Source organism: Acromyrmex echinatior, chromosome 2, assembly GCF_024713525.1.
Source record: "Acromyrmex echinatior isolate Ae372 chromosome 2, ASM2471352v2, whole genome shotgun sequence".
NCBI lineage: Eukaryota > Metazoa > Arthropoda > Insecta > Hymenoptera > Formicidae > Acromyrmex > Acromyrmex echinatior.
This window is the reverse complement of record NC_141853.1, coordinates 20,026,387-20,047,546: the sequence shown is the minus strand read 5'-3', so window position 1 is coordinate 20,047,546 and position 21,160 is coordinate 20,026,387. Positions and strand designations below refer to the sequence as shown.

The following is a 21,160-nucleotide window of genomic DNA, read 5'->3' as shown; positions in this document are numbered from 1 at the left end:
TTTACAGAAAAAGAACATCAGAAACAGCTCGAACGAGCGCGCAAGGAACAACGTAAGGCAGAACGTGGCGAACTACGCACAGAACAAGAACAACACGAGGAAAGCGATTCAGCAATCGATACTAAGGATATTCCTCAGCAATCAGAGCAACCCGCCGCGGTCGCTGCCATGCATAATGAGGGAGTAGTTAGAGCAGCTCACAGCATGACTCACGATGTCTCTCACTCTGAGCCAGTAAGAAAATTTACTCTAACTATAAAGCTTATTTATAAGTCATTATACAAGATTTTACTTTCTTATTATTTATTACTTGTGAAATAAATTTGTTATTTTATTATCAAATTTTTTATTATCATACTTTGCGACAAAAATAAAAAAGAAAAATATCTTTTTATGTATTTATTTAATTTTGCAGGGCTATTCTGTAAGGCGAGAAGTATATCATAGAGAAAGTCGATCGGTTTACTTCACACTCGCGTTCGCTGGCATAGCACTCATGGCGGCTGCAGTTGTTGGTGTCGCAGTATTTAAGAGGCGCAGTGCGAGAAGCCCTCATAGCCAGGTATATTATTATATTGAAAGATACATTAGTATCATCAAGCAATCTCTGTAATATTATCTGCATTAATTAGTGGTAATTGTACAGTGATTGTATGCGATACTTCAATTTGTGATCTAAACGAAAATGCATGTAATTGAAAAAGATTAATGTGTTATAATAATGCACTAATTGACACGCTAATTAATAATGCAACATGATAAATAGTATTTTCCGTTTCCTCACAGGGCTTCATCGAGGTCGATCAAGCGGCCACGCCCGAGGAACGACACGTCGCAAATATGCAGATCAACGGTTACGAGAATCCTACATACAAATACTTTGAGGTGAAGGAATAATTCGGCCGCTGCCTCGAGAATTATCACAAATATTTTGATTTCTGAAGCTGGTCGCAACCGCGTATTCGTTCTCGCGTATTTTCTTCAAGAATCTCATAGTATTTTGTTAGAGTAAGATATATATAAATAGTATGTATATCTCTAACCCCCGAGATTCTTCCGAAGATCCGGACTACGTACATCCCGGAAATGCGCAAATTCAGAAAAATGCGTTTCCTAATCGGCAGATCGCACTTGTGACGAGACTATCGCCGTACGCATTGCGTCCGCTTGTAAACACCACGGCCACGTGTCGCGGTGTAAATCGATTTTGCAAAGAATTGACAATATATATGTAAAATACAGTTTGTAGCTGGGACATGCTGGATGGGAAACGAAACGGATTCTATGGGAGATAAAATGACGTAGAATTCAGCATATACCTATGTGCCATACGAACACGAGTGTTACACGCTATCTTCGGAAGTATCTCATACACACATCGTTTTTATTACGTTGTCATACATGTCGATATATTATAAAAACGCAGGAAGGAGCGCTCGTGTTATAAAAGTAGAAAACGCCGTTTTTAGACGTACCTCGATGTTCCTCCGCCTCTATACGTTATGCACTCGAACCGGAAGCTCCGCGGATCGATTGACGACCAATGTTCGACGGTGGCTGGTCGCTCTCACTCCTCGGGGACAAACGTTTGAATGATGCTAGAACGCGTTTACACGGACGATGTTCAGTGAATGCGTTGTATCGTTGCGCTCTTTGCTGTATTTTTAGGTTCTGATATTTTCGGAGATAATCAATGGCAATAATGCAGCTTAAGTACTAAACACGAAGAAAAAAAGTACGATAGTGATCGTAGTAGTTTGCCACTGGGGGCAGCATATAGAAGTAAATACTCCGATTAATGGCGTAATCGTTAACGTTATGCTAAAATAACCGAGCGTGCGAACGAGCTATGCGGCACTCTTAAAATATCAGAACACACACACACACGTACACGCGCCATCTCATCGTTGCACGTTTTCACTCCTCTATATCTTCGTAATGCAGCTGTTTTATTCCCTCCGTCTCCGTTCGATTCCCACTGCCTGGTTTCTCTCGGTAATCTTTTTCAGTACTTAACGTCTAACTCTTAGATGATAAAGAACCTTAAAACATAAGGAAACTTAAGAATCATTGACGTATCTCGAATTAACGATGATGAGGAAGTAAGATGCTCTATCATTCCATACGAAAGTCCATTTTGTCGAGGTGCTGAGAACGCTAGCATGGAAAATGTTCGGCAGCTTCGTTCGATCTGACCGAAGAATGGCGTACGCGACGTATCGAACAGGTCATGTCGATGCTGTCGAACAAGAGGAACAGTTCAACCGGAGATCATTTTCGAGTGGCATTAGTACCTCCGACTGTTACGTCGAGAAAGAAAAAAAAAAGAAAGAAGCGGTAGCTGTTGAGATAAAACGTTTCTTTTTCGTTTCCGCGTTTTGCGTTCTCGGGGGAAAAAAAGAGAAAAAGATCGTTCATAACAATAACTATCTTAGGATATTATTAATTATATACGACGACGACGATGATGATATAATATATTACACGTTTAATGCTTATATATTTGTATATTGTCAAACGATTAAAAAAAAAAGGTAGCCAGCACTTTAGCGCCAGGGTCGCGTGGGGAAGCACAGTTTTTTCTTATTTACTTGGAGTATACATTATGCGTTTTTGTCAAACTTATTTATATAAATAACCCTTGGTGATGCTCGTGATGCGATGCGAATACGCTGCCGCGGTCCATAGAACCATTTACCGTCCCTACGACCATTATGGTCGGTGGTAGCATTCAACTACTACAAAGACCTTAAAGACACCCCCTCCTCACGTAAAAAAAGACATTAAAAATCGCGCAACGTCTTTACGACATCTGAAAGATTAGGATATCTGCGGCGTTTTGCAGGAAAAACGTATTTTAGGTGTCTAAGAGATTAGAATGTTTTTTTTAGGTCGTCTTTACGACGTCTATCTATGGCAGCGGCGTGATAAGAACATAACCATCGCTACAATCGTTGGTGCACCGTTAATGCACCATTAATGCACGTTCAGGTCGGTTGATCGTCGTATCAATACAGCCGGTAATATATGTTTGAAAGAGATGGGATTTTTATCTCTCGGCGCGCGATGGTTACTATTATAAATTACAATTTAATGCTAAAGAGTCGCTGTTCTGTCTCTTGTGTGAAATAACGCTCCGCATGATCACATACATTCCCAGTTACGTGCTAAGGTGGTCCCCTTCGATTGCGCTCACTTTGCTAGGATTGTATTGCGTGATACAATAATCGCCAGCGAATTAGAGCGATTGAAATAAAAAAAAAGAAAAGATCCTTTTTAGGTATTGTATTCCTAAGCGCACGTGAAGCAGCTGCCTTTCCTATCTATCTAGCGCGAATCTTTGTCACACACATCGATCGTTTGTCTTCACGCAACTCCGGTGAAAAAAAGTGTGTACAACCGGCGACAACAGGCAACAAACAGGATGCAAAACACAGTCACACACATTAAACAACACATCGCTGAATGTTAAAAATATTATTTTAGATATATTGTAAGACGAGATAGCAATTATACCAGTAAATGTACTATGATTATATGAATAACAGCAGATAGCATCAATGCGTTACAATAATGATATAAAATGTCTATTATATATGTATATGTATGTGTGTGTGTGTGTGTTACGAAGTATGGGGATAATATATAGAGATATATATATACAAATATATATATATATACATATATATGGATATACACATGCATATACATGTATACATATTAAATTAAACATTATGTACCTATAGCATATATAGTCATTAAACAACATGGAGACAACATCGCATAAAAAAAAAATCTGACCTTGATACGGATTCACAGATGCTGAAGACCTTAAGCGATTGTAAAGGAACTTATTATTTTTCTAAGGCTCACAAAACTAGAGCTGCTCTCGCAGAAAGATAGTTTGCGATCATTACGATTGGCCTGTATTGAGGATGATTTATGATCGGCGTGCGTGTATGTGTATATATATATATATATATATATATATATATATATATATACACATACACATATACATATATCGTTCGTTAAATTTAATCGCGTATTAAGTGCAAAGCAAACAGCGGTTTGGAACATTGTATTTCACGTGTACAAGCATGCAAGTTGACTCGCCGATTTTTACCTAGAGCGAAAACGCGTGATTGCGCCATTACGCAGGCAACAACGGTCCAATGCTCTCTCGATGACTTTTGTAGAAGACATCAGAGAGGTATCAGTATTAGCCAATAGTCGGAGCATATCATGTTTCGGTAATTCGATTGTAGCGGGAAAAGGTAGAAGGAGAGAGAGAAAGAGAGGGAGAGAAAGAAAAAGGCGTGTGCGCTTCAAGATACTGTGAATTTGCATCGGGCCACCTCCGTACGTATAAGTTTAAGAATTGATTTTTGTAAAGAGGTAATAAGTATATATATATATATATACATATATATATATTATATACATATATATATATACATATATATATATATATATATATATATATATATATTATATCGAGATAATTGAAACTTAGCTTAAAAGCCATGTGAGACGTGAAGGAGAAGAAAAAAAGAGATATACGTCCTTTAAGTCGCAGTCCAGAGATTAGCGAGTCCAGAGACGGAGAAAGAGTATAATAATGATACTAAAAACTGGACTTTATTTTTACAGTTTTTTCGGTGTCTTCTCGCATCATCCTCTCGTCTTCGGACAGTTTATCGAGCAGCACGATTACGTGTCCTCGCACTATTATCTTCAATTCTGAAAAACGTCATATTCGTTGACCTTTGCGCAACACGATTTATCTTTAATCCGGACTTGCCTCACGAATCGGAAATCCACAATCCAGAATCCGGTTTAACTTCCGCTATTGAAAGATAAGTTAACTGCGAAACGAAATTCATTACGTTCCTTCGTATCATTAATGATACGGCCATATAAAATAGACACAGACGAAGACAGTGCATGGCGCAAGGGCAACTAATTGCCTCCGTTACGTTCCTATCGTAGCGTATTGAAAATTCCAAACTCTAATGAAAATATCAATATGTGCGAAAGGTTTCGCTTTCTTTTTCCGTGAACAATGGCAATCCGTGGAGAAAACATTTAATTATAAAGCCCATCTAGAGTCCAAATCGTGTCAGTCAAAAAGACTTCTACAAACGATCGTTCTGTGAGAGTATCTGCAGCATATTGTTAAAATTTAAATTGCATTATGCAAAGAATTTATCTTGCATAATAAATGATTTTGCATTTTAAATAATTGAAGCATCGTACATACACTTCTAATGAATTACATGTTCTTCAGTCATGTATATTTTATTTAAAAAATATTAATGTGCACGTATGCGGACAGATTTTTTCGATTTCTGAAAGGATTTTCAGCAGTCGGAGAGTGAAAGAATGAAACGGATTCGTAATTTGTTTTTACTTCATTGATATGATTTTATATCGCGTTGAAGACCATTTCCAAATTTCTGGCTTAATTCATTCCTACATTGCAAATCTTTTGGAATTTTCTCTTTTTTTATTATTGACAAATACCATGGTATGCTGTTGTTCATGAGAGACACAAGAGGGGGGGTAGTGTCGAAAGACTTAAGAAAAAAGCAAACTCTCCTCGTCCCTCTTTCTCCTTCGCAGGTATTTCTCCTCGCCGCTCACAAGTTTTAACGCATTATTACACCCCGTGAAAAGAACGTATTGTGTTTGTGGATATATATATGTAATTTTACTTATCAATAAATAAATTATAAAGAATCTCTCGATCACTTGTTTCATTGTAGTTTATCTGATAGATTTAGTGGATACTGGATTTTTTTTTTAACTAATTACATTTCTTCTGGTCTTATATGTATAAAGTCTTATATAATGATAATGCAGAATGTTAATTAAAAGACGTTTGTACGTATAATGTACAATTATATTATTAGAATTTGTGTGATTGATTGCTCGTATTCCAGTAAATAAAATGGAATGGGATAAGCAAGGAGTGGAATGGGATTTAAAAGAATTCATTTTGACTAAAAATTAATTTTTTTTTACACAAATTGAATAATGGCTTCTCGATTAAATCAAACTTAATTTGAGAAAGGAGCATAAAAAGCCTACGCCAATTATTATAGCAAAATTATAATTTACCAATTCATTAAGACAGTACTAATATATGTTTCGACCTTTTAATGTTTCATTTTAATCATTTTCAGTATTTGAACAAATTTTTTAATTTTTCTTAATTCTTTTTTATTTCATATATTCAATCTAGTTTCTGTTCATTCAATAATTCCATTTCGTCTGGGACGATTAATACTTTTATTACTTTGGAGCGATCATATAAAGAAATTATTTCTTAAGAGCATCTTATTAGGCTGAATCAGCAATTAAAATCTTTTCATATATTATAGATTGTCTTGTACGATTCATGCCAGATTTCTATTAATCAACTTGAAAGATAAATTATTTCGTAACTATATGTTTTTTAAGATTGATAAATGGTCTTTCATGAAATACTTTAAAATCATATGTAATTAATACTATATTCTTGGATGATCCTATAAAGAAACTATTTTTTAAAAGTTTCTTATAAGGCTAAGACAAGATCTTTTCATTGTAAATCCTCGTGTATGATTCATTCCAGATTAAAGTCATTAAAGGTTACTCTGGTGAAATTCATAGACAAATTATATAAGATTCTTACATAATTATGTACGTTAGTAATCTTGATTGATCACATACAACTCTTTTAAGATCTGGTACAAAAAACTTACAAGAATTTTCAACAGGGTTTCGCAACAAATTCTATTATCTTGAACTTTACTGACAATATCTATGGCAGACACTTTGCACAATTTTTTCTCGACAGATTTTTTATTTGAGTAATTAAATAATTTAATAATCTGATATTATCGCGAATAGTTTTGGACAATCTTCCGATCAATCGCAGGATAGTAAAGGTCACTGATTAATTTTTTTTAAATCGAAATTTAACAGCTTGTCGAAACATGCTTGTATAAGTACACTGCGAAGCAAAACGTAAAAGAATTCGTATTCATTGTCTTTATCGCCGCATTTAAGTCATGTTGCGGTATGAGATAAAGCCATATGCGCGATAATTATATGCGAAGTTATCGCTATTCTTATCGTATCTTTGTCTTCGCTCGAAACGTCAGCGACACGTCAGCGATCAACATGTATTTGTATTTTTTTCGACTTTGTCTTATACGCGTTTCGTTATCTATTTTTCCTCGACTAATTGATTTTCTAAGAAATGATTATTTTCCAAAGTAATATCACTAGGCTAGCGATAATGTTGCAACATAGAAATATATATATATATATATATATTGTACTTAGTCTCGCGTCAAAACTACGATCGCACACATCGCGATTGAACCGCGAAGGAAAAGCACTTCTCGCTTAGTGTCATTATCACTTTTCCGTGTGCTTGTGATATATTTTTAATCTCTTAGCGCAATAATCTTTCTCGATAATTCTGGCGATTATCAATGAATTGAAACATCCGACATTCTCTTGATGTTAATGACTGGCAGCGTTAACAATAAACAGATTATTTTAATCTACGTGAATCTCATGTGTAACTATATGTAATTGTGCTTTAGTGTGTAAATTTCTTTTTTACGTACAGGTGAGATAAAAACATGATGTTGATACTTCAGTTACAATGTACGAGGCTGTAACTGAAAAGCAGCAGCGGTTACTGAACCGAATTTTTTTTTAATCCAAACTGTCGCGTCTCCGAGTTCGTTTTATCTCTCTTATTAATGAGCTCTCACATTAAAATTGCCAGTTGTTTGTTCAAGCAATCTATTGCTCCTATTAAAATAAATTTTTGTTTAATCATATCTCAAGATAGATTTAACGTTAAAAATATATTCAGAAATACATATTTTTATAATTTTATATTAATCAGTTTAATAAAGATATAAAAATTATTAAACTTAAGTTAATTAATTTCAAACTAAATTAATTAGAATAAGTGTTATTTAATATATGTATATAAACATTTTATTATATTAGGTGTTGGAATTAATTCGTAGCGTTTTACAAGTGATGGGAAGTACTTTCATTAATGTATTTTTTAATGCTCATGTGAAATAAATAACATTCTTTCATTAAAAACGCTACGAATTAATTCCAACACCTAATACATTTATTCATGTTATATATTTTATTTATTTTATGTATTTCCATTTTTAAATGTTACTCATATTATATTGATACGAAAACCACAGACAGAATTTTATTCTGAATTCTAAGGAATTTAAAGTCGAATTCTATTTGCAAGAAAATAATACTACCTCGCTCAGGATTACCAGTAAACTAAAATGGATTGAAATGGATTGGAAATTGTCAATCCATCTGAATCCGTATTTTAAATCCATAAAAATGAATTGGATTATAAAAAAAAATTTTTATATATGTGAAAGTTTAAATAAAGTAAAGTAGTAATTACATGAAATTCTATAGTCATTATTTTAAAACTTTAATACAAAAAATATACGCTAGCTATAATAAAGGAATCGTATTAATATAAAATATACATAAAAGCGATTAATTTATTAATTAACAATAAGGAATTTACATATATGTGTAACATTTATTGTACATATACGTACAATTCTCTTTATGTTTCTTTTAAATGTAACAATAGATTTTCTATTCACAATTTTGAATAGTATTCATTTTAAGAAAATGGGCCATTAAACGAAAAACTTTTTTTTTCTCAATTGGATTAAAAAATTGCATTTCCTATTCGGAATTTTAAATTAAGCAGTATTTACGATGCATACAAAAAACACTATATACAAATAATATTATTTTTAAATTGAAAAGCATAGAAATATACTCCATGCCATCGGAATAAAAGCCTGAATAAAAATGCATTCAAGATTGAAATGGATTCATTTTAACATTTATGTATTTCTGAAAATCTGAATCCATTTTAATCCATTTCAATCCATCGTTTGCTGAGTTATTATATCATTATTATTATATCATTTATTCATTATGACATTAACTATCGTTTTGTATTATGATTTCCTTTATTATTCATATATTTATGAACCATTTATTCTTGGGAAAAAATGTATTCATAGAGAAAAGCTTCCTATTATGAAATAGGCACCTATATGAGATAACGGCATTTCTGTTAAACTAAACGCTATTTATTAGTTCTACCAATAAATTTATTGCTCTTGGATTAAAAACTATTTAGTAGAAAATTCATTATTAGATCATGCCTGTAGTCATTGTAAAACAAGATTTTAGAATTTGGATGTTTTCAAGTTTCATTGAGATGAACATTTAAATCTTGTTTATTATTTAATAAATATTTGGCAATAAATTCTTCATGTAGTGATAGAGTAAAATCGTATTAATAGAAAAATACAGGATATGTTGAATTGTTTAATTACAGAAGTTAAATTTGATGATCGTAAAACCATAAGGCGTGGAAATATATCGTAACATGAGATACCCAGAATATTCTTAATATGAAATAACCCATGCTCCTACGTTATAATGAAAATCGTTGCTAAAGTATAAATGTTATTGTATAATAATAAAAAAGACATGAACGTCGAATGCCTATATCTGCGATGCTTGATTTCAACTACATACCTGAAAACGAATTCTGGATATAATTTATCGCATACTCATTTTTCGCGTACGCTGGCTGTTTGTATTTTAGATTAAATAAAGTAATTAAATAGACATTAAATAAAGTTTTTTAATTGCAATACTGATATATTTTGTGTTTACTATCGATTTCTCTGGGCATCTCGTATTGGGAGCACAATTTTTTGACTCTGCGATTTGCTTGCTTTTTACATTTCTTTAATTTTCAAAAAAAAAATGGAATTTGAATTAAATTTTATGTAACGTTATCTTATTAAATTCTTTTCAAAACGATCTATTATTTTTTTAAATTCTATCTATAGACTTCTAGCATTTACTCAAAATGAACTCGGTATATTTCATAATAGAAGCCTTTCCTCTATATAATTATATAAAATTACATTAAAAAATTGATTTTTTTATACAATTATATATTAGGTGTTGGAATTAATTCGTAGCGTTTTTAAATGAAAGAATGTTATTTATTTCACATGAGCATTAAAAAATACATTAATGAAAGTACTTCCCATCACTTGTAAAACGCTACGAATTAATTCCAACACCTAATAATATTTATAAAATATGTACATATATTATATTTATATAATATTCTTTTCCCTTATTAAATTATCATTCAGTTAAACATGCAGGTGAAAAACAGTCGATTGAAAAAACAATAATTTTCTTATTTTAATATGTTGTTAAAAATTACTAAGTAGATCTCTCAAAGGATCGTTATATAATCCCACAGGCATACACATATATTAATACTCCACAATGCTTTTAAACACAACAAGAAAAGAACGCGCGCGCATAAGAAAGTTCTCATTAAAATATGTCAGTCCTCGTCGATTTCCTTGTTTGACCGAGAAACATTATTGTGTGCATCCCACTCCATCCGGTTTGTCTGACATGTATATACGTGATATGCTCGCGGGTTGCGGGACACTCCAGAGGGAAAAAACTGGAGCGCGGTCCCGTTTCGCGACTCCGCGTCAGCGGGTGTCAAAGTAACACTATCAAGTCAAAGCCGCGTGATTCTTCGCGCCGCAAGCGGAATCGATCGCTGCGTCGCGGCAGCGCAAAACGTGAATTGTCGCCGTCGACCCTCGCGATATATTGGGCGGACGAGAATACGATACTCACGGATGAATTAACCTCGCCGTGGAGCCGCGCCGTCCGCGCGATGTACGTGTCAAGTTATCTATTAACATAGTTACGCAATCATGCGCGTGGAATCATAATCGTTATCATCCGTTATGACATGTCGGGAATTCACGTTGAGCAATCGGTAGTTGTTTAGAATGCTTAACAAAATCAAGATTTGTTTTCACTGAAGTGTTGGCAATTGATTTACGAAGCTCTCTCGATAGAGAAAGACAGATAAAGAGGGAGAAAGAGAAAGAGAGTGTCATTCCAGTAGTCTTTCAGGGAATCATTCCAAATGTCGACGTGCAACGATGATTTCGAAAGACCGTTTGATTTTGAGCCCCAGTTGGATGATTGGAACACGTTGCGTGAGTTGTGCTGTGCCAACGAAAAGTATTTTGATTCTCACCAAGATAAGAACGGCGTCAAAATCAAGGCTGCCCTCGTGGCGATCAGGGATTACTTGACTGAGTTGCAGCCGCTGTACAAGGAGATTGCCAGGTTCGCGTCACACTTTGACTTTGACGAAGAAAACCCGGGGAATGGGTACAGAAGTTTCCTGTTGTTGGTAGATAAATGTATCATGTATTCCGAGCTGATTTGCCAGCAGATACACGATCAGAAAGACTCTGTGTTTTTCCGAAAGAGCTATTACATGAAGTAATTATATATTATATAAATTATATCCTATATTTGCTTCTGCATGTAACAATAGACTGTACATTTAATCTGGGTTTTTAGGGAAATAGAAGCGTGTTCTCAGCTAGTGGCATCACTCTTTACATGTTTACAGCATTTAAAAACAATGTACTCATGGAGCACAGAAGTATTGAATGATGGAAAGCTGTCATTGTTTCCGCTAGATCAGTATAGTACTCAAGAACTTCTCAATTCTGCACAGAACATTAATCAGTACTGCTTTTATGGCAGGTGTCTAGGATTTCAGGTACTTGGGGAGAATAAATAACACTTGTATTTAAGCCGAATATATCTAAAGTGTCTATCTGTCTTAAATGTTTTTTTCAGTTCTGTGATAGTTTAAAACATGTATTAAAAACGCTGTCATTTTTTATGGCGTCCTTCAGCGAGATGTATTACACCAATAGTACCCTACTAGGACTATGTACTAATTCTATTAAGTATTTATTAGATCCCGAAGCAAGAGCACGTCGTATTGTTAATATATCTCAGCACGCTGACATTTCTTTTTGTCAAGCATTTTGGTTTCTAAGCGAATCTGGTAAGAAATAAGGAATTGTGACTAAAAATATTAATTGAAAATATTTCGCACACGTGAATATTTAATGTTCTGCATTTAAAAAACTTTATATAATAATAAAGAGATGTCAATTTAGATAGAATTATTTCATTTATCTTGTATATTCAATTAATGAAATTTCTTTGATTTCTATTTCAGCAATAATGAATATGATAAATACCTCGAATTTAGCAATTAATCAGGTAATATCTATTCCGCCCGAAGAATTAATCCTATCTACTTTAGATGAAGGAACTATTTTAGTTCCAATACCAAATAGTCATATTGGGAAGAAACCAATTCACGTTAGATTGTTAAGCTCCAAACGACGTCTAGGAATGGTACATAAAATATTAATATCTATGTAGATTTATAGAGTATTGAAAGTACTTGCGCACATTTTATTTAATTAATTATATATATTATCCTTATTGAGATATAAGTTTGCAACTTAGAATAGAATTTTCATCATATAGAATATCTCTCATAGATTCTTTTATAGAGAATTTTTGTAAGCTAATGCTGGTGGATATTTGTTATAATTTTTGATAATATTCTATCAAGGTTGGATCTGGAGGTATAGGTGGAACATTATGCGATCTATGTGATGAATTAATTATTCATACTCACGGGGGTGGATTTGTTTCACAAACTTCACGATCGCACGAAATATATCTACGAAATTGGACTGTGACGCTTGGAGTACCAATCTTGAGTATAGATTATAGTTTAGCTCCAGAGGCACCCTATCCTCGTGCACTCGAAGAGGTGCTGTATGCTTATGCGTGGGCGTTAAAACATGCAAATACCTTACTCGGAAGTACTGCAAAAAAAGTGATACTTGTTGGTAAGATAAAAAAATTATTTCTTTATGTGTTTCTATCGATTGAGTAAACTAAAAAATCTTATGATGTTTTAATAGGTGATTCTGCAGGAGGAAACATAAACTTGGGAGTTACTTTAAGATGTATGCAATTAAATATAAGAAGACCAGACGGTATTTTTATGGCATATGCACCAGTACGCATCGAATTTGTACCGTCGCCCTCTCGTATGCTTTGTCTCACGGATCCATTATTACCGTTCGGCTTTATGTTAAGATGTCTTAAGGCTTATGTAACTGATAACAAGAAACTCACAAAGTAAGATATTTTTCAATGAAAATGATATCTTATTTTAATCAATTTATTTTTAAAAATATGAAACAAAATTAAATTATCTAAATATATTCATATTTGTGTACTTCGTAGCTAATATTAAATGATCATATTTTACATATATGTAATCGATTTATACCTGATAGGGAACACGAGAATGAAGACGTTAAATCGGATACAGAATCTTTTGCAGAAGTGAGCGAAAGTGACCTTATAGCATTAGCCCTGAGTCCAAATGGAGACGGCGCAAATGATGATCAGAAATTAGTATCCCTTCCATCCGATTCAACGTTAAATTCTGTTAGTTTAACAGAAGTCGACGGTATATATAAATCAGACAGTATATACTCATAGTGTTTATTAATATAAATTTACTTCTCGATAATATACATTTTGAAAAATCTTTTAATGCAACAGGTGCTGAGTGTCCGAAAGCACAGGCGAAATCTCGAGAATATATCAATAGATTTTTAAATATGTACAGAAATTCCGGCCTTGCCTCAACATCATCGCCTGTTGCAATGAATGGCAGTGTCAGTAGAAATGGTAACAGTTCAGGACAAAGTAATAAATCATGGTCTTTATTTGGATGGTCCTTTGGTAGAAGAAGTAGTAAGGATAGCAGAGAACTTAATATGGATAACATCATTTCTTCTGAAGAATTCGTCTTTGCGATACCAAAGGATCCTTTCTTAAGCCCTTATGATGCGCCCGATAATATGCTAGCTAGTATACCGCCCATAAAGATACTGGTACTTTTGGATTTTTGTTACATTCTAATAAAACTTAATGAACTTTAGCCGCTATTAAGATCGAAAGTTTTAAGATATCTTGTACATAATAATTTGCTTCTAGACGTGTCATCTTGATCCTTGTCTCGATGACTGCATCATGTTTGCGAGGAAGCTTCGTTCACTTGGCAATAAAGTTACATTAGATATTTTACCGGGTCTACCACATGGATTTCTCAGTCTTGTACAGGTTAGATACGTTAATACAAACGTTATATAAACGTTTGTTTTTATTATATATGAATCAATATATATATATTATATTATCGCAATATTGTATTATTTTGTTATTTACAGACTTCGAAAGAAGCGATGGAAGGGTCAGAGATTTGCGTTGGAAGAATAAAAGAATTACTGGAATTATAATTGTCTAATATTAATTTAAAAAATTTATTGTTAAAACATATTGATCTAGGACGAGCAGAAGATGTACTTCAATCTGTTGCAGCAACACCTATTTACAGCGAATTTTATTATGTCTAAACACCTGTTTTCTGCGGCTTAACTATATTTTGTAATATTTCAGGAGTTTTTTAGGCATATAACAGATGATGCTTTACACTAGCGATTTTCTACTGTATTAGCTGCATTAGTTATTATTGTTGTCATATTGATGTCGTCATATATCGTACTGAAAGGCATTATCTAAAATGATTAGAATATAGTATGTTTCGAATCTGATATCCGACCACGTATTAGTAAAGAACGTCCTATACATATACGAAAAGATATTTAATATTAATTTATTTTGTTTTCTTACATAAGTAAAAGCATATATTTTTATGAATATATTTATGAGACACTATATAATATATTAAGTTAGTTACAGTTGAGTCTCTAAATTTAGTCCATGGGGCGATAAGAATGGAATGCCAAAATTATAGAGTGCCCTCTCTACAGCACGAATCTATCAATCACCGCGTACTTACGCGAATGCAGTTGCGCTAAATTGCATATGCTAATCTGTCCAGGTGCACTACAGTGTACATAACCTTAGCAGAACAAGTCATATGTACATATGTATCACATATTATGTATCATAAAAGAATACATTACACAAATAGTTATACATAACTTGCCTATGGAATTACATTACATACACTGTGAGAACCTAGTACAATTAGATGCAGATGCATGTGTAACACATAACCAGCCTACCATGACATTAGTGTTTGTAAAAGTTGTATGAGAAGTGCAAAGATTACAGAAGTTAAATTTAGACAGACTCTACTGTAATTAAAATTCTTTATACGTTTTCTTTGCGAGCGCGTGCATTTATTCTTGTAATATCATTTTACACAATATTTTATATATATATATTATATATATATATAAAATATTGTGTATATATATATATATATATATATCCAATGTTCAATCGTACTCATTTCTTATGGATAATTTTTCAACGTGCATGTACTCGTTTTAATACCAATTTCCTAAGGAAACATGAATGTCGTACAAATTTTTAAGTATATTTAAGTAGAAAGAAATTGATTTGATGGATAATAAAAACAATATATACAGAAATTGCAGTCGTACATTTTACTTGCAAACAAAAATTGTTTGTATATTTTTATCTGTTAATTTTTCGTCATAATTTCATATCTTAATCCAATTATATATCTTTTTGCACATGCAAAAATATATAGCATAAACAGGAAAGATTAATTTGACTCACACCATGCAGATATAATATAAAATGTTTTTATTGACAGAACATGGAAACGTATGTAGATTCTAAATTATGAAAAAGATAAATTAATGAACAATGCTACTTATTAGTTGACCGTTTGATGATTTGTTTGATTTGTTCGTGGACGCAGCGTTTTCTGCAGCACATGTGCGTCCGCTGGTTCTATTCTCTTATAATAATGTTCTTTAGTTTCGACAATCTCGAATCCGAATTTCTTATAAAAGTCAATCGCGCCTTCGTTACTTATTTGAACATGTCTGCGAACGTTGGATGATTATGTTAATTTAAAAACTTTCAAGATAGTACACCATAAAATGCAAGTCATACTTACAGGAAGATAGAATCGAAATTACCATCCTTGTTAACATAATTTAAAACATGCTGGACCATAACAGTGCCAATTCCTAATCTTCTATAAGGATAAAGACAACCCAATGTCATTATATATAAACGCCTAGAATTTTCTGAAGTATCTACACGGCAGCAAACTGCTCCAACCTGAGAATCATGCCATAAATTAAAACCTAATTTATATTCAAGTCAAATTTAATATAATACAATAATCTTGAACTTTCTTAGTCTGTGAAAAATACTTTAATCCTGCTGTCCTACTCGAGTTTATTTGATTTAAAATGTAATTTATTTTTATTTGACAACTTAGTCTATTAATATATATATTTTTTAATGTTTTATTTATTTTTGATTATACTAACCTAAACGATATGATTGTATAATAAATTTAAACAGAACAGCAAGGTTAAATAATATAATAAAGTATAAATTTTCTTCACAATTAATCTTTAAATTGGCTAATTTTTAGCAAATAGTGTCACATTCTTTGGACCATGATAACCATAAAGTAAAATTTAAGAATTGTGCTAAACAAAAAACACTAAAAATCTATCTACCACTATGTCGTTGTAATATGCTAGTTTAGCGAGTTCTCCGGCTTCCAGTACATCCTTGTAAAACTTTTCGTTGTACGAGACCGGGAATACGACTTGATTGAGCAATTTCAGCTGCTTTATGTTGTGCGGTGTCACGTCGCCCAGTTCTATCTTCGACCTGAAAATTGAATACAAGTGACATTAAAAGTGAAGCTTTTAATTCCAACAAATTTTGAAAACGGGAGATACAACGCTTGTTGCGTATTTTTCACATGAGAAAAATCGACGAAGCGGGGAAACTCGTAATGTCGTTGGATATAACCTCCAAAAGTTCGCGCGCTCACCTAGTCATCTTGACGGGTACCGAGATCTCACAGTTTCGGCGGGAATGGATTATTGCGCGATCTCCAATTACACCAAGGAACACAAAACGCAATCGCGTGACTTATCGGCTATTCACGTCTAAAGTTTCCGCGTAAAATTCCGGCGGGCAAAAACATAACGAAATGCACGCGGCGCGGGTGATGGACCCTCGCGAAGACTGCGCCACTGCGGAGAAAAATTTGATATCTCAAAATCGGATTTCTCAAGATGCTTGGGATGTCAATAGCGGTGGTGAGGGAATGACGGTGCTGCTCACGGCACGGTAGAAGAAAAGCCGGATTATGAACTTCCGCCACCCCCCTCTAATTTCTCATTTCTATAATTTTATAACTTGGTTTTATATGTCCATTTCTACCAGTATAGATTAATTTTAATCTTAATTTAATTTATCCTTTATCTTTTTCTAATTCTTAGAACACTATATAAAAAAGATAAAAAGTAAGTTAAATCAAAATTATAATTAATCTACACATTTATGTAAAAAAAAATTATGAATCATTGAGACCTCTATATCTTTTATTAGACTGCACTAAAGTTTAATTTTATCTTAATTGATTTTTGTTTATTAATTATAATAAGGATATATCAATCAGCAATTATAAAACTTATGATTGTTAATTATTTCTTTGTTGTAAGTAATTTTACATTACTTGTATTGTTTATATGAAAAAGATAATTCATATAAATTTAACGTAAACAATATACGCAAACATTCCAGATATAATATACAATTATAATTGTATGCTGGAGTTATCGACGATGTCATTACGTAATTTGGGACATTACTCATCTCCTCATGGGTTGGCATGCGTAGTGCGTCACTAGATGGTGCGTGCAGCGTTCGACGCCATCTTAGTGCACCACATGACCTCGTTGCCGTGTCCCGTGACCAGCTCACGTGAATTTCGACAAATTCAAACGTTTTTTTTTTTCGGTGCTAAGGAATGGACATTTTGGAGCAACAACTCGAACAACAGGATGTCAGGTAGCGTTTACACTAAATATCGATCGCACGATATCGCAAACATTCCTTTCCGTCTCATCCGAGGTCTCCTCAAGGTCATCATCACTTAGTGCACAGTGCGCACTTACGCCGTAGGATCGACATACACAATCGTCGAAGTAATACACGTAGCGTGTAACCGCGTTAAGATAAGATAATATCGTGTCTGAAAGTGTTACTTTGATTTTGCAGCACCGTGAAGAATGACGGTGATGGCACGACGGGGATCGTGATAGAGGAAGCAGAGATTGTGGACTGCGAAGGTGAGAGCCATATTTTCGTGAGATCTTCGTCTTCTTCTATTCGTAAACTATGACCGGTACTTATTATAAAGGCCGATATTCATAATTGATTTTTGTTTTAGAACTATTTTAAGTAATATCTTAAGATGCTAATACAGCTCTCTGATTGGCTTATGACTGTACGAAAATAGTCTTAAATATAAGAATTGACTATGAATACCAGCCATAGTAGACATAAAATATTGTTTTATCATTCTTACTATTTAATAATGGAGACAATTTTCCTTTTAAGAGATACAATTTATCATTCTATCTTTGTTAGTCATTGAATGCCAAGAAAGATAGGACAACATTTATATCAACTGTGTTTCCTAAAAGAGAAGCAGATAAACATTTGTGTCAAATGTATCTCTTAAAAAAAAAATATTAGTCTATATCAATATATTTAGATTAAATATTGACTTGTTTGATGAATATTGTGCTGTTGGACATCAATTTTTACAATTGCGTATTTTGTTCCTCTTAGAACCTGTTGGAGATGATGAAATGCGTTATCCAGAAACTCTAGCATACCGAGTTGTCCAAGTGAACGGTACAGCAGCAATACAGTCGGCCAATGAGATAGAGATACCTGCATCGCAACCGAATAATACTGTACAAGTTTTAACATCGCCTTTGAATGGTCAGTTTTACGTTATCGGAAATGCCAACGATGTCTTTACTACAGCTCAGACATCAAGATCCTTGGTGCCAAGAACGGCTACGTTGCAGATAGAAACCCCGAGGAATTGCACTGCTGGCTTAAAAAAGGTTTAATCATAATATTATATCCTTATTCTTTATGTAATTGATATATCATTACTTTATTTTTTTTTAGTGTAAAAAAACAAAAGTTATTTCTTTTTTTTGTTTTCTTTTAGAGAGACGATAGGCGAAGAGCAACGCATAATGAAGTCGAGCGTCGACGTAGAGATAAAATAAATAATTGGATTACAAAGTTGGGTAAGATCATCCCTGACTGTAATACTACAGCTAATACCACTGGCAGTAGCGGCAACGGCAGCGGAGAAGGGAAAACCAACTATGAAACTCAGGTATAGCAGATTGAAATTTTTGTCATATAATTGTTTACATGATATTGTATTAACGATTTTTCTGTAACAGAGTAAAGGAGGTATTTTAGCAAGAGCTTGCGAGTACATAGGAGAATTGCGTGCGGCTAATCAAAGTTTGAGTCAATGCCTGCGAGATAACGACAAGCTGCGGCAAGAAATTATATCATTGAAACAAGTAGTTACCCAATTGAAACGCGAGAATCTCCAACTTAGATCACAAATATCGTCCTCGTCCCCGACCGATAGTACCGACGTTATACACTTGAGTCCTTAAGCTTCCTCTAATTCGTGAGTCAGTAGCTCTTTCTGTAAATATTAGAATCTATGAGTTGTGTCTTATCACACATGGGAGTCTTAATTCTGTTCTGTTCTCTGATGATTGCACCAGTCTTACCAAGTTTTAAGATATCTTGATTTTTTCAGAATCAATTTGGTATTTTTAGTAATATAGTCATAACTACACATTTATACTAAATGATATCAATGTTCTGAAAATATTCATGTGGATTAATTTAAATTAATTTCAAATACTTTTGTTTAGTAAGTAAAATATTTTATATTTTATAGAATGTAAAAGTTTCATCGTAGCAAAAAGTTTTTTTTTTATTAAACTTATTCTTTAAGTGATAGCTGAAAAATAAGTAAAAATTTATAATTATGTAATATAATTTATATAATCCGAAATTATAAGAAAGTCTAGAAGAATTATTTTATTTTATTCTATAACTACTGTGGGATTACAAATTAACACGAACAAAATTAAACATATACAAAAACTTATAAAAAAATTTGTTTGTCAGGAGGTTTGAAAGGATCAACTATTCATGTTACTGTACATGATTATATAATCATGTACACATATGCATATGCATATTTTACTTTTAATTTAAAAAAAAAAATTTTAAAATGTTTTATATATATATATATAAAACATTTTTTTAATTTTTTTTTTAAATATATTTCTATACGTATTATTTAATAGATGAAATAGAAAAAGAATATTTATAATAATTGTGTAGTTATGATTGTTACAATTAACTTTTCTAAGGTCGGTATTTATAGTCCGCTCTTGTTTTAAGAATAAGATGCGGCTTTCTGATTGGTCCATGATATTTTAAGATCAGGATTGGTAAAAAAACATGTTTTTAAACATGTTTTTAAATTATTATTTAAAATATGTTCAAAACATCAAAAATATATTTAAAAAGAAAACACAATGTTATGTTTAAAAACAATTTTTTTTTATCAACTTTGCTCAAACAGTTAAATATAAGAATCGATTATGAATACCGACCTAAGTATATACATAGACGTGATATGTCAATGTACTGGCATATGTTGAAACATCATGGCTGTGAGTATCAAACATTGACATGACATTCTATTCTTTTTTTTTTTGAAAAAGTTTAACTGACGGTGCAGTCAAAATTATTTTCAAAAAGGAAGTAATTTGCGTTGATTCACATAAAGAGTCTACAGATGACAAACAAAACACAGAGGTCGTTAACTATTTTTTATTTTTAATACTGTTTTCATAATTATATAATAGAATATCTGATAGGTTGAGTTTAGGATTTAAATTGTAATTGTGATTAATTATACATATGGACATATATATGTATTTACACATGTATGTGTACATATTATATATAAAATATAGAGCAACGTACATGTGGCAATAACATATTTTTGTCAATACAAAATGATATTCTATGGAAAGACTTCAAAATTTTAATTCACCAAACGTTAGATATCGAAATGTAATATACCGTTAATGTACATACCGCGAGGTTATTGTTATACAATGATGATTAAAACAAGATTTATTAAAAGTGGTCTACGAAAGCTTATTTGGCATGG

At 32.8% G+C, this 21,160-nt stretch overlaps 4 protein-coding genes across 5 annotated transcripts in view; 3 read left to right on the top strand and 1 right to left on the bottom strand.

The window, feature by feature from the left end:
- The window catches only part of Appl (amyloid-beta-like protein), a 51,787-nt gene extending 46,045 nt beyond the window's left edge, over positions 1-5,742 (top strand). For both annotated transcript variants that reach the window (XM_011051982.2, XM_011051981.2), the window contains exons 13-15: positions 8-234; positions 416-562; positions 787-5,742. In XM_011051982.2, the coding sequence (XP_011050284.1) occupies positions 8-234; positions 416-562; positions 787-897 (485 nt within the window). In that variant the 3' untranslated portion in view covers positions 898-5,742. The remainder of the gene's footprint in view (positions 1-7; positions 235-415; positions 563-786) is intronic.
- Positions 5,743-5,867: 125 nt separating this feature from the next.
- On the top strand, positions 5,868-15,503 carry Hsl (hormone-sensitive lipase). The gene is made up of 11 exons (XM_011051976.2): positions 5,868-7,627; positions 11,050-11,427; positions 11,509-11,713; positions 11,794-12,007; positions 12,185-12,366; positions 12,590-12,872; positions 12,948-13,167; positions 13,329-13,504; positions 13,600-13,934; positions 14,038-14,163; positions 14,271-15,503. Exons 2-11 carry the CDS (start codon positions 11,063-11,065, stop codon positions 14,337-14,339), a joined length of 2,175 nt encoding a protein of 724 aa, XP_011050278.1. The 5' UTR covers positions 5,868-7,627; positions 11,050-11,062; the 3' UTR covers positions 14,340-15,503.
- Positions 15,504-15,664: 161 nt separating this feature from the next.
- san (Probable N-acetyltransferase san) lies at positions 15,665-17,178 on the bottom strand. Its single transcript, XM_011051977.2, has 4 exons — positions 16,901-17,178; positions 16,578-16,734; positions 16,001-16,167; positions 15,665-15,926 (listed from the first exon to the last, which is right to left on the bottom strand). Exons 1-4 carry the CDS (start codon positions 16,906-16,908, stop codon positions 15,755-15,757), a joined length of 504 nt encoding a protein of 167 aa, XP_011050279.1. The 5' UTR covers positions 16,909-17,178; the 3' UTR covers positions 15,665-15,754.
- A 579-nt stretch (positions 17,179-17,757) lies between these two features.
- On the top strand, positions 17,758-21,132 carry LOC105143575 (upstream stimulatory factor 1). Its single transcript, XM_011051978.2, has 5 exons — positions 17,758-17,925; positions 18,136-18,206; positions 18,712-18,995; positions 19,106-19,279; positions 19,350-21,132. The coding sequence occupies exons 1-5, from the start codon at positions 17,885-17,887 to the stop codon at positions 19,572-19,574; spliced, it is 795 nt and encodes a 264-aa protein (XP_011050280.1). The 5' UTR covers positions 17,758-17,884; the 3' UTR covers positions 19,575-21,132.
- Positions 21,133-21,160: the final 28 nt, after the last annotated feature.

Coding starts and splice junctions, on each gene's coding strand:
- Hsl (XM_011051976.2), top strand. CDS start 11,063: ATGTCGACGTGCAACGATGATTTCGAAAGACCGTTTGATTTTGAGCCC. Junction 11,428..11,508: donor CGAAAGAGCTATTACATGAA/GTAATTATATAT, acceptor CTGGGTTTTTAG/GGAAATAGAAGCGTGTTCTC. Junction 14,164..14,270: donor GATTTCTCAGTCTTGTACAG/GTTAGATACGTT, acceptor TGTTATTTACAG/ACTTCGAAAGAAGCGATGGA.
- san (XM_011051977.2), bottom strand. Junction 16,168..16,577: donor CATATTACAACGACATAGTG/GTAGATAGATTT, acceptor CATGATTCTCAG/GTTGGAGCAGTTTGCTGCCG. Junction 15,927..16,000: donor AATTTCGATTCTATCTTCCT/GTAAGTATGACT, acceptor CAACGTTCGCAG/ACATGTTCAAATAAGTAACG.
- LOC105143575 (XM_011051978.2), top strand. CDS start 17,885: ATGGACATTTTGGAGCAACAACTCGAACAACAGGATGTCAG. Junction 18,207..18,711: donor AGAGATTGTGGACTGCGAAG/GTGAGAGCCATA, acceptor TGTTCCTCTTAG/AACCTGTTGGAGATGATGAA. Junction 19,280..19,349: donor AAACCAACTATGAAACTCAG/GTATAGCAGATT, acceptor TTTCTGTAACAG/AGTAAAGGAGGTATTTTAGC.